A 14,100-nucleotide genomic window follows, 5' to 3' on the forward strand; every position below is an offset into this window, starting at 1 on the left:
CTAACGTTTAGTAGCTCTTTATGCTTTTATGTTACAGTGGGTTTTATTTGTTTTTTGCGAATGAACAGATAACTATGAAGCTTAGTAGAAGATTCAAGATATTTATTTCCTAAACTCTACTGTGATGAGCTGAGCAAATACTTTTTGTCACTGGGGAAATATAACTGGCTCTAACTGGGCCATTCAGGACTACTCTGTCACACAGAAGCAGTGCTGGCTGCACAGACAAACTGGTGCTGGTACTTATGGCCTTTGCACTGCTTTATTTATGTGAATTGTTTTTGATGATGATGATTTATGGGTTCCAGCTCTCGGTACTCACTTAGTTAAGCTCTACAAAAAATAAAGCGTTACCCTACCACACACCCCCTCTTACTTGGTGCAAAATACACAGCCTTACTGTGAAGTGAAAGCTGAGACGCGTCACTGGCAAAGTGGCTGCTGTCTGAGGGAATATTTTAGCTGTCTTGTTGAGTTCAGGATTTATTAGGCCTAATGGCGTTGACGTCAGATCAGCATGCTTGTTTTTTGTCTTAGCTGCCGTGTTTCTTTCTTTGATCTTTGTCACAACTAAACAACTTGAGGTGCCTGTTTACGTTGTGCTCATCTCTATGCATCATGCTGAGTGGAAGTGTGCTGCATGCATTCGGGCTGAGAAGATGGATTACTGCTGCCTCGCAGGGAGCGACTGTGTTTGTGCGTCCTATCTGTCCACGTGTAAGCCGCTGGGTGTGATTCTCCAAGGACGTGCGAACAACATACCCGGGAGGTCTCATGCCTGTGTTCTTAAGACAGACACGATCTCAGTACCCTGTCAACCCCTGCTGCAAACACTCCCATGTGCACACGCTTAAACAGTAATGCATCAGCGCCCCCCTTTGATTCCCGGTTGTCCTTTTCTGTTATTGTACCTTGAAGTGGAGTTTTGACACCAAACATGGCTCGCTTGTCCCCAGAAATTCTGAGTGTGTTTTTGGTTTGGGTTATTGCGAACGCCAATGGAAGAGCACTCGCTGCACATCGAACACCCCACCTCCACATGTGCACTCGCACACACAAATAGATACAGCAGTGGCAGCCTAATCATTCTTCAGACAATGAAGGCAACGAGGAAGCGCACTCAGCGGAGTGCATATCCCACTGAACTGCCGCATAATGAATCATGAAGGGGAGTCAGCTGGACATCAGACATGAGCAAAAACAGAAGCAGTGGTCAGCTTCCATCTAAACAAAGACTGTGTGTGTGTGTATGTGAGGATGTCTGAAGTGTTTATGTGTCGTTAAAAAAGGACAGCAGTGAACATACTTAGCTGCTGTGTGAATGTGAGTTACTTGACTGAAAGAGGGAGAGGGAAAGAAGGAAAAAAGCTATAGAGTCCTCTAGGGGTTTCTGACTCAGAAGAGTATTGAATTTTGCATGAAGAGTGTTAGAAGTCATGTCTTACAATAGGACATGTCCAGGATGTAGCCTGCCTCTTTCCTATCCCAGTCAGCTGAGATAAACTCCAGCTGCCTCTGTGACACTGAACTGGATAAGCGGTTAAGAAAATGGGTAGATGGGTATCATACAGTAGAAGGGAAATTTCTGCCTATTGCTGCTGTGTTTGTGTTGCTGTGGCAGTACACATGTCTTAAGATTGAAGTTCTACACAAGTTAGCAAAAGACAAGCTTAAAGGTTTTAGGTGAGCACAAAAAGCCTTCCATTTTAAGCACATGAAGTGAAGTATTAGAACCAGAATAATTATTTTTTTGGAGGGGTATTTTCAGTGGTTTAGAAAAAAATAACAGCACAATAATTTTCTTTCATATCTGTTGATATTGATATATGTTACAATATCACAAAATCAATTATGTGTGTGTGTGTGTGTGTGTGTGTGTGTGTGTGTGTGTGTGTGTGTGTGTGCGCGCGCGCATCCTTAGTTTGGTTTTGCTACTTGAGTTTTGTAATTCGGAATCCTTATTTTATAGTTTTCTTAACAACTGTTTGTTACTTTGTATTCTTTAGTTTAGTCTAGCCTAACTAGTAGGGCAGGGCAATATGGCCAAAAATATTTATCGCGATATATATTTGAAAATTTGCGATAACAACATACCTGATGATATAATTGACGCGAGACAAAATACTTTAAAACTCCACAACTTTGTTAGTACAAAAAAACCCCCATCAATGTATTTTCGCTTAAACAAGCAGCTGTTTTTTATGTGCATCAAAGTTATATAAAAAATTTAACAGTTCAAATGCAAATTACTTGCTGACAGTTTAACCAAAAGGCATTTCCAGTGGAAACTGGCTGACACATCCTGAGCATAACCATATATAATATCCACAAAACTTAAAAAGAGGTTGTACACACACACAATACGGTAATATTATGTTGAAGCACAGTACCTATCACTCCGCGAGGCTCCTGCAGCCGTAATGCTCCGACAATCCATCAAGTGGTGCGGCTTCATAGCTTACGAAAGTCATACTAGAACATTTTTTGACAGATTTTTGAGCGCCGTGTACCACATAAAATCGGTTGGAGGTAAGTAAGCACAACCAGAGTTTATACATAAGGCACACCGGACTATAAGGGGCACTGTCGATTTTTCAGAAAATCAAAAGATTGATTTTAAGTGTACTTTATTTTCTGAAAAACACGGTAATAACGACAGCCCGCTTGCATGCTCTACCAAAAATTGTGCCTTTGTGTGTATCTGATGGATACACCAAAGCCAAACCAGTTCCACGCCACTGAAGTTGCGCCATTTTTACAAACCATCCATCCATCCATCCATTCGCTTCCGCTTATCCTTTTCAGGGTCGCGGGGGGCGCTGGAGCCCATCCCAGCTGTCATAGGGCGAGAGGCAGGGTACACCCTGGACGGGACGCCAGTCTGCCGCAGGGCTTTTACAAACCAATTCTGGTTCATCTGTTTCATTCAACGATCCGCTTTCGCCCTTCTCATTCTCTGTCGCCGCCATGCTTTTTCCGCCATCTGCGTATAAAAACAAAGGCACTACGCATGCGTGTTTTACCCATATTCTATCGCGATATTTCATTTTCTTATCATTGCCTAACTGTAGGCAATGATAAGACACGGGTATCATACAGTAGAAGGGAAATTTCTGCCTATTGCTGCTGTGTTTGTGTTGCTGTGGCAGTACACGTCTTAAGATTGAAGTTCTACACAAGTTAGCAAAAGACAAGCTTAAAGGTTTTAGGTGAGCACAAAAAGCCTTCCATTTTAAGCACATGAAGTGAAGTATTACCGGCCATATTACCGGCCATATTACCGGCCATATGGCCGTAGGGCCGTAGGGCTCGGCCATATCGGTGAACGGTATGATATGGCCGAGCCCTACTAACTAGTATCTTTTTATAACTTGTTAAGTCTTTGTGTCTGTATTGGGTGTTCGGGTGTTTTTTGCTATTTTGATAGTCTTGCATCTTTTGCGTCTTACCTTTAGTTATATTTTCCCCTTGTCTCCTCATCTGATTTGGTTGAGCTGTATCTAGTTTCTCAGATGTTTCCTCCTCCTCCGGTTGCCCCCTGTGTCTGTATTTGTGTAGTTATATCAGCCTCAGTTTTCTTTATTCTTTGCCATGATGTCTGTTACATCATGGCAAAGTTGTTCCCTTTTATTGCCTCTTAATTGGTGCTCTGAGATCATCCATCTTCTTCCCAGTGGACCTCCCGTTTTCCGTGATGATAGCTTTGTACCTTTTTTAGTTGTAAAACACTCACCTATCTCTCCATCGCTCTTCACCACTCCATCTCGACACCCTTTCACCAGCAAACACGTGCCGAAACAAAAAGCTGAGGAGAGATAGTGATAAACCATCTCTGTAACAAGATGTTGATGCTACATCAGGCTCCAGTTTGAAACTCAAACTAACAGACAGAAATACCCTCCTTCTGTTTTCTCTCACTTTGAGATGACGATGAATCAGTGTAGCAGCTCCATACGCGCACATTTATTTTCAGAGTGCAGACATGCGACCACTGGCAACGCGTGTGTGTGTGTGTGTCACAAGTACTGATTATATCTGCTATATGCAAGAGATGCTGACATGAAACTGCAGCAAGGCAGAATAAATTTAATATAAATCTAATACTAACGTGATTTAAAGCAATAATGGGAAAACAAGCCATTTATCACATTTTCTTCACAGTCAAATTAAATGACATCATCATACATCAGCATCGTTGCATTTTGCACACTGAAAATCATAAATTCAAGACAACAATGACTAAAACGCACTTTGACCCAGAATATAGTCCTAATGCAGAGCTCTTACATGCTATCAGGTACTCGGTGTGAACTGAATGAAATTTTGCAGCTATGTAATCAGAGCTGAAGCCTAGATGCTTACAAACAGCTTTACAGGAACTTGTAAAGTCCTTTCAGTCATGTTTCTAACCTGCTGTTATGAAGCTATATCCAGGCTAAATCATGTCAGTGAAGCTCTACCGATAAGTATTGATTTACTTCCTAATCACTAGAGAATAAACGGGGAACCACTTCTGAGATCAGCAGACTTCTAGAGGTGGGGCTGGAATTGTTTTAATCTTCTACTACAGTTCTTTTTACCTTGTCATTTCTACGAACACCTTGAAATTACATGTTTTTGACATCAAGAAGCAGTTTTGACTTGCAACCTGGAAGAGATGTTTCATCAGTAGTTTTACAGGTCAAGGAGAAGAGAAATTCAGAGTCAGCAACCAATACTTACATGGATTCATCTTTTATTTAGACCACCCTCCTAGGGCTAGCTATTCCCTGGATTATAGTGTATCTCCTGGCATTATGCAGACAGGGGTGGGGTGCTGTCATATAGTGAAAGAGAAAAAGATGGATAGATGGGCTAAAATGAGGAAATTATGGAGGCAAAGAAGAGGAGACAGAAGGGCTGTCTAGTTCCTCAGCCTTCAGGCAGAGCATTTCCATTTGTCTTTCTGATGATGGTTAAATTAGAGGAATATGACATTTCACTGTGGTGCGTGTAGGTGTTCCTGCTTTCCAGTGTTGTTGAGTCTGCGTAGGACATCGAAATAAAAAGTTTTAAAGTGGAAATCATGTGCTTTTTCTGCTTTTTCTGCATCTTCTGTCTTGGATCTGTATGTGGTCTGAATTGGGGGATATTCTAAATATGTCCACCTCAGACAGAGCAGTTATTATGTTCGGGGTGGCACAGTGAGAAGCAAAGATGGGTCTTAGTAAGTTACAAAATTCTAAATACTGAACACTGGCAGTGAGTCAACATTTATTTACAAAGTGATAATTAAGACAAATATGTTAAGGAGTGAAAATGAACAAAAGAAGGAAGTGACTAAACTTCAGGGTCTCCTCATGCAGCAAAACAACATACGCAAAACCTAATAAAAAATAAAAGCCCTAAGCTACATAATCAAACTAAAGCGACAGAACCTGCAGGTCTTTGCTACAAAACCACAGAGAAAGTGGTTAATGATAAAATGGTAAACCCAGCTTCCATCGCCTTAAGAGACAGATTTAAACAAATGCAAAGTAACAGGAACTAAACTTTCCAGGTTTGCCCCAAGTCACTTTTAAGTAAGGCATTTCAAATGATGCCAGACAAGCCCAAACTGAATATCAACCCAACACAGAGCCCAGTGGCCAAATGGCAAGGATCACTTGGCAATGGGGCTCTAGATATACAGCCCCTCTAACAAGCAGCTGCTTTTCGTCCGTGGCAGATCTGGAACACAGAAAAAGAAGTCAAAAGGTCAGCATGAGAGTGTAAAATGATAATTCATTGTTCTGTGTTATATGTGTTCAGCTTCCCTGCAGTGCTGGGCCGGTGTGGGAATGCATTTGTAGAGCATTTAAGAAAGTATGCCCTGGATATGACCATCTCAGACACCGCATTCGCTCACACTTGTCAAACCTTTTGCTTTTTCACATTGCCTCATAAAAAGGCAATTGCTGACCATTATTCCTAAAAATATTCAGAGCCTTTGGCTGAATAATCATCTAATTTCTTTGCAGAATCAATCTGACTTAGATCTCTGAGTTAAAACTGATATCGACCAGTATTGAGTTTTCGCAAATCTGTTGGTATTGGCATTTATCGTTGCCAATAAATGAAAAAGAAAAAGAGGAGACGGGGAAAAAAACACCCTTCAGCCATGTTGACATAGTTTGTCCACTAGAGGGCATTCTGCAACTTCCCTGTTGATGACATATTTTAGGAACACTGCAAACCTTAAAAAAAAAACAAACAAACTTATCCGAGCAGAGTCCGACAGACAAACAAACAAATACATAAATAACTACAGATAATAAATGTTGTGTTTATGTGTCATTTCTCTGAAAGAAAAAGACAGTTTTTTATTTTGGTTTTTGCGAATAAAACATTACACATTACCAACAGTAATGCGTAAAGTGTAATGTGCTACTTTTTCCAGAAGCTGGTGGCAGTGCTCCATACTCTTTTTGCCTGCTTACTTAGAGCTAGCAGGCCACATGTCTTTGCCAGTCATTTGAACAATTTGGGACCGATTTCAGTTGAATAGTTTCCAGTGAAAATCAAATAGTATTTTTGCTGGTGGGCAGCGTCCAGAGCTGAAGAATAAGATGTTTGACTTCAACAGAACGCAAACAACAAAAAAAATATATGACTGCTTATAAGTACTCTTGACAGAAACAATTTTGTGCCGTCTCTGTATTTTAACAGCTGTTAACAGGCCAGTGTTCGATTAAGCTGCATAAAAGTAAATGTGAAAGCAAGACAGCAGAGTAATGTAGACAGTATTTCGTATCCCTCAATCTTCCCCTTTGCAAAATAGATGCAGAGAGGTAGATGAATTATGTGGTACGCAGCTGCAGCTTGTTCCATACACCCTTGAGCTATGTAGTTAATGTAATACACACACACACACACACACACACACACACACACACACACACACACACACACACACACACACACACACATGCTCAGGCATATTGTCTTTGAATGACACCCCTGAACAAGTTCAGTTCACACAGATTACAATAAATTAGCTCTCGTTCAAAGTTTAAGATTCAGAATTTTGAGGTAGTGAGTTAGTTGACATTCATCCTTTTAAACCTTCCTACTTCTCAGTGTGCACAAAATTACACAGATACCTTTTAAATAGGCAAGAAAAAGAAACGCAAGTGTGCGTGTCACAAAGCATGGTACTAAATACTGGTACTGATTTGTTACCAATGAGTTCTAACTTAAACACATCGTAATCTGTGATTTCTTTTATGAACCTCCTTTAAATGTTCATGTGGACTGGCATCAGCACCCTGCTGGGAGCTGCACTTTCTAAACATCCGTGCCAACAAATTTTATATCTGTTTGCTGTCCATCATGCACATTGTGCACACTTTGTAGCATCCAGTCACTCTCTTTGGAGCATTGTTAAAGCTGGACACGTTGCCAATCCATAACAAGATGATACCTACCACACTCACATCCAGCCCTGCGGCTAATTCAGAATCACCCGTTAGCCTAACATGCAAGTGTTTGGACTGTGGGAGGAAGCTGGAGTAACCGATGGGAACAAACTGCAAAATAGAAAACCCCGACCACAACCAGAAGCTTTTGACCCAGAGAGTTTTCGCTGAGAGAGAACGGTGCAAACTACTGCATCACCGAAGCTGAAATGAAGGGGAGGCGATGGAAAAAAGGAGCTTATATCTTTTGGATGTCCTGGGGCAGCTTTGCAGGGCCCTTAATGATGACTCATAAAGATGGTGGCAGTGTTCATCCTTGGCGTGTAGTGTGTGTGAGCGTGTGTCTTTCTGTGCAGAGTGCTTATCATTCCAGAGACTATCAAAGATTCAACTGGTGTGCTCCAGAATGACGGCGTTCGTTTTACTGCAAATGGCTTCTGTGTGTGTTTCTTATGAATGGTGCTGTCTGACTGATCCCAGTAGGGGAAGCTTCAGAGTGCTGCTGCAGTAATTACAGGAAGAAGCTTTCTTAAACTGTCTCTCACTTTCTCTGTGGCTGTTTCTCTCTTGCCAAATGAGCTGGCGGGGAGGAATGATGTATCAAGGTGTCTGAACTCGAGCACACTATGAATATTTCAGTGTGTCATAAGTCACTATTGATTACATTGTTGCATTTTATGCCTCATTTGCTACACCATTTTTGATTTATGAGCAATACATATATGTGCATATATATATATATATATATATATATATATATATATATATATATATATATATATATATATATATATATATATATGTCAAATACATTTATTTCTTTTAAAAAAAGAGTGACCAAAGGGCCAAGTTAGAGTATGTACTGAGCATGCCCATCGCTGGAGGGACTCACTTCAGTTGCCGACGACTGTTCTTTATAGCTGGTCTGTGAAAGCAGGCACACTTCTTCCATAAATGCACATAAACTCACTCTTTATGAAAATCAGATTTCTCTGAGAATATGTACAGAATAAAACCTGTAGGGAGTAATGTAGTTCACACTTTGCCCCAACAGCTAAATAGACCTATGTATTTTTAATCGTAATTAAAAGTTTGAGATGACCTCATAACCATTTTAGTTCAATGAAAGCAACTTTTGCAAGCCAAGTATTGTGTTCCCAAATGGATATAGTTAAAGTGAGCATGTTTTTATGTTTGAATGAAAATAGCCCTAAAAAACAGCATTGCATGATTTATTCATCAGCCAAAGCCATTTCAGAGCCAAACGCAGACTAAAGCTGTCAATAGTTGGAGCTCAGCTCTTCCTCACTGTGGTGGTAAATTCTCCTTAGAGGCTTGGAGTTCTCGCCATTGCTTCTGTATCCCTTTTTTGTCAAGATTCACTCACTTTTCCCTCAATCCTTTGAGCTCTTTATTTCACTGTCTCTGCGGCTCAAACTCTTTCCTGTTCTCTCTTTTCTCTCTATTGCTATTTAGCTCGAGCGTACACAATCATCATCCAAAATTTTTATTTTTCTGCTAAATACTGTAGGCATTTATGTGTCTGCAAATCGATTCACTATTCATAAAACCATATCAAAATTACATTGGTAAATATTTAATTAAATGGAATTCAGCCTTATGAGCATAGAGACAGAGCCTAATTAAAACCCACCCAGTGATTAAAAGTTTACTCAGATAAAATTTATGCTATTAAATGATCAGGTGTCAAACGTGTAGCATGTGATGGGGGACACTGACTTGTAGCCAAACTATATGGATCCGCCCTTCCCCCGGTTCAAATCACAGACAAACAGGATCCCACAGTTGTTTATGTTTTTAAACCCATTTTGCATAGAGAGGCATTTTTTGAAAAATGTATTGATAGTAATATTGAATGTTATTACACAGGAAACTACACCTAAAATAATCACACCGTGACGCCTCTGCCTTTCTAAATGGAGGGACAGTAACTGCGTGTGTATATGTAAGCGTGTAAAAACTCAAGATAGTCAGATTAACAGTATTTTGTCTCTATCTGCCATTGCAGAAATTCATCTCATGTAAACAATAACGTGGCGCACATTGTGACGTAAAAAAAAGGCACATACCTTTGGCGTTGTGTGACAAACTCTGCATTCCTCGTCCACACGTAAACGCAAAAACAGAGTTCTAAAAAATCTCAGTTTTCAGTGATTCGAAACGCTGTTTACGTGTGGCGCATAGAAATAGCTGCGTTTTCAAAAATACCCGTGTAGGTGTGGACGTAGCATAAAAGAGTTAGTGTATTTTATTACTACCTGTAATTTATTGCAGTTTACTTTTATTTGTTTAATTGCTTACTACATGTTTGAGGTGTGAAATAAACCGCTTGAAAACAAAATATGGGTGTGTGTGGTTGGAGTTGGGTAGAGGCGCTACTCCTTCTTGTTGTGGTTCTTGCTGTTGATTGGGGTGCCTTCTGAACTCTCTATATGGAGTTTTTTCAGACACACCCAACTGGGAGGAGACCCGGGGGTGGATCCAGAACTTTGCTGGAGAGATTAAATGTCTTGTCTGGCCTGGGAGTGGCTTGGGATCACCCTGGAAAGCATTGCTGGGAAAAAGGATGCTTGGAATATCCTGCTTGGCCTGCTGTCAGTGCAAATGGAATCCGGGCAAGTGGAAGAAAATGAGCGAAGAAATATATTCTTCTGTTAGTTCTGCAGAAATGTCATTGTGTCTCTTCCAATTATGGGTTCAAATCTCTGGAAACACTAACAAATAACATTTTTGTTGTTGTTACATAAAACTCCCGAATTGACTTTCAAAATGCGTATGCTCCCATCACAGGGATTTTATTACAGAATAACATTTTGTCATCAGCAAAGAGGTGAAATTTACATCCTTTAAAGCTCATCGGCGTCTTTTTTGTCAGTGTTCTCTGTGTCTCTCTGACATTTGAACTCAAATATTAGCATGCCTGCTGGGCAATACAGCCAGACCACGCTGTTTCTCAGATCAATGGGTTGTTGCGGGAGGGGTAGTGTAGATCATAACAGAGAAGCATGGAATGAAGAGAATTTTTCAGAGAGACGGAGACAGGGGAGACCGATCAATAAGCCGAACTCTTCAGCAGAGGAACCTGCAAGCACACAGCCCACACCTTTCACACAACATTAACTTCAGTGTGGAATCACAGTGCAACAAACATCATGCACATGCACACATATACACACACACATGACTTCAGAGGGCATTACACTGACTTTCATTCATTTCTTGGAGATTTACTCCAGGACCCTTAGATCCCCATGACGTAATATGTACCAAAAACACAGACATGCCTTTGAAGACAAATTCTTTTACTTGGACTAATACAAAATCCTGTGGTGCAATTATTCCGATTTTATTAATGCAACTTTGTGCAACGATTAGACTCGTGGTTTTCTCTCAGCAGTTTTGTGGGCTAGTGCTTGCACTAGCTAAGTAGATTGTCTAGCAAGGTGCATCAACAATGCAATACTAAATAGGATGCTAATTCCAGTCAGGAAAAAACAACCAATTGTAGTTGCTGAAGAAACTGAAATATGCCTCTAATCATGCATAACATTAATATTTACAGTGTTTCCGATGTAAAAACTGTTTAGCTGTTCAGTTTAGCAATGGACAATCCCCTTACTTTAAGACCGCCTCTGGTATCATTTTTCCTGAGAAGTTGCTGTTTTAACTCTCTAAGAGGACATAGGGGTGAAAGATACCTCTGTTGGAACCTGTAGTAAAGGGTTCTTAAGAACTTGTCAAAGGGGGAGAGTAGAACAGAAACTACCGTTACTAATGACCTGGCGTCCAAACTGCAGGATGAGAGGCTCAGTGGAGAAGCAGCTGATTATTGCAGTGTTGGTTATTTGTGCCCATGCCGTCCATTACCTGTAAATGTCATGGGCATACTTTAGAGCCCGCTGGATCAGGAAAAGATGCAAATGAGCGAGTTTTATGGTTGAGGTAGAAACAATGAGGTCACAATCACATGTTTGGAGATAAAAATGAAAAATGTAGTCAGGGTGAGACAGTGAATAGACAGAGTAGGTAGCTGTCAGGATGTGTGGGAGGGAGACACACATATATACACAGTGAATCACAAAAAGGCACTTCACAAATAGCCCTCACTCCATACCTCTTTTTCATCCATCCTCATTTTTTTTTTTTCTTGCTGCACTTGCCTTATTGTCCCTGTCATCCTGCTATTGTCTTTAATTTTCTCAATATATGTGTCCACCAGCTGGTGGTCCTAGCTAAATCTGCTTCCATTTCATTACTGGTAAGAAAAAAAAAATCAGGGTTGAAGACACTCAGCTGCAAATAATTGAAAGACAAACAATTGGAGAAAGTTATCATGGTGGAGCAGGTGCACTTTAGGTTGAATCCGAGTGTGTGTGTGTGTGTGTGTGTGTGTGTGTGTGTGTGTGTGTGTGTCCGCGACAAAGGGAGAGAAACAGGGGTGGAAAAGAAGAGAGAGATCGAAGCTGGAGACAGAGTGATGAACCCAAATGCTCAACCGCTGGCACCTGCTCACCAGCTTTGCTTGAACGCCGTGATTCTGCTCACCGAGAGTCGAAGGGTTGTGTGTGAAAGAATGCATGCATTAGAGAGAGAGAGAGAGAGTGTGTGTGCGAGAGGGAGCGAGAGAGACAGAGAGAGAGAGAGAGCGCACAATTGGGCATCACAGCCAATATGCACTAAAAAACAGAGAGACTTGGAGTGAGAAAGAGGGGGGTGGGCTTAGGTACAAGCATCATAGCAGCTCACGTTCTCCCACCAGCCCTGCTTCCTTCAGCACACAAGAAGACAGACACTGAGGAACCCTCCCTTTCTCTGTCATTTCTCTCTTCCTCTCTCTCTCTCTCCCACTCCTCCTTCTTGTCTGCTGTCCACTGGGGGAGACACTGCTCCTGCTGTGTCGATTGGTAGGCAGTTACAAACGTTACTATTTTAAGAGAATCAGCGTACAAGCACCGTGTGCGGCAGCAGACGGATCGAAAGGGGAGTTAGAGGCAGGGAAAGGCAGAGCCCTCGTTCTTCTGCACAAGTATTCTGGCAAAAAGGGATGAAGGAGCACGGGGGAAGTCGGACCTGCAGCTGATGCCAAACTGCACAACTGAATCCAGGTAGAAGTAGAGCAAGGCAGACTGTAAGTCAAGAGGTCGTGCACAGTGGAGCTTTGTAGAAGAGAATCTTTCCTTATTTTACGGATCAACATTAAAAAAATAAGCGAAAAAAAAAGGAGAGACGGGGAGGTGGAGTTGAGCGACAAGCGAAAAAGATGGCGAGTTTTGGGAAACTCACAGACTACTTTAATCGCCGTAAGTCTCGAGAGGAGCTGCGGGTGGGAAGAAGCTCGCGGCGCAGTGGCAGTTACTGCTGCACTGTGGCCGAGGCCAGGTAAGTCGTGTGTGTCTACGTGTGTGTGTGTGTGTGTGTGTGTGTGTGTGTGTGTGTGTGTGTGTGTGTGTGTCACTATGCCTGGTTGGTATATACTGTTGTCTCCAGGCTGTAAACATTGCCACTTGGCTGTATCTTGTGACTTTCAGTGCAACAGAATGAGCATGTGCACATGAGAGGTTCGAGGGTGTGCGCCACTTGGTCACACACTTGCACCTCTACATGTGTGTCAGGGTTTAATGGTTAAGTAATATCAGTCAGATATATACTGAAGGGAGTGTAATATATGTATGTAACATTCTGAAAAACATCTAAACGAAAATGAAATGAATGAGCCAGCCCACATGCAAATTGTATGTTTTGCAGGACTGTGAGGCTTTAAAGCGACTGTGTACCTGTATGTGCATGTAAACATGTGCTTGTATGCATGTGAGTAAGCTTCGAGTTACATAAGTGTGGAGGTGCGGCGGATAGCTGCTGTCAGGCATGGTGGTAGCTACTATAGATTCTTTCCACTGTCGTGCAGTTGAATATGGAGCGTTTGCACAGAACAAAAATAGAGAGGAAGTCAATAGGCTCCATATAGAGAAGGAGACGCAAAGAGTCCTTCTTGGCCAAGTGTACCCACTTCACCTTATTTTTACCACACACGCACGTATTTACAACCACAACTGTTGCTGTTATTGATCTCCAAAGACAAATTTACAGGTGCCAATAAGTCAGGTTTTTAGTTTTTAGTTTGAAGAACTAACATCAATGTCACAAGTCTATGGTCTACTCTGGCATCACCCTGGTAATCTAGATTTAAATTACTTTTCATCTTCTAAATTACAGTAATCTCAAAAACAGGACTGTTATTAGCTTTTCTGGTTAACCGTCCAGCCGGTCAAACCTTCCACCCGAATGCAATATCTCTTAAAGGCTGCTCAAATTTCAGCACTCGAGAATGAATCGATTCAATTTCCTGTCGTCGAAGGCAACGGTCACCGTGACATCGTGTTCTGACCCCCACTACTGCCCCGTTTGTTGCCAATGCAATATCTCGGAACCACCTGGAAGAAATGTCATTACATCTGGCACAAACATCCGCTCTGACTCAGAGATGAACCGGCTGTAATTTGGCGTTCGGTGATCGAGGTTACCTTGACAGCAAAACAAGTTTTTGTTCTCACTTAAGAATTCATCCACTAATTAGAAAAACATTTTACAAATATGTAATAGGATAAATTGATTACGTTATTACATGTTGTACCCAAATGATGAT

At 41.4% G+C, this 14,100-nt stretch overlaps 1 protein-coding gene across 3 annotated transcripts in view; it reads left to right on the forward strand.

Moving 5' to 3' along the window:
- Window positions 1-14,100, forward strand: part of ankfn1b (ankyrin repeat and fibronectin type III domain containing 1b) — a 147,615-nt gene that overhangs the window by 11,363 nt on the left and 122,152 nt on the right. Inside the window, exon 1 of one of the 3 annotated variants that reach the window (XM_026178721.1) lies at window positions 11,919-12,836. The exons of the other annotated variants lie outside the window; for them this stretch is intronic. Within the exon in view, the coding sequence (XP_026034506.1) occupies window positions 12,718-12,836 (119 nt within the window). The 5' untranslated portion in view covers window positions 11,919-12,717. Of the gene's footprint in view, window positions 1-11,918; window positions 12,837-14,100 lie in introns of those variants that run through there. 3 annotated transcript variants of the gene reach the window in all.

This window comes from Astatotilapia calliptera, chromosome 8, assembly GCF_900246225.1.
Source record: "Astatotilapia calliptera chromosome 8, fAstCal1.2, whole genome shotgun sequence".
Lineage (NCBI taxonomy): Eukaryota > Metazoa > Chordata > Actinopteri > Cichliformes > Cichlidae > Astatotilapia > Astatotilapia calliptera.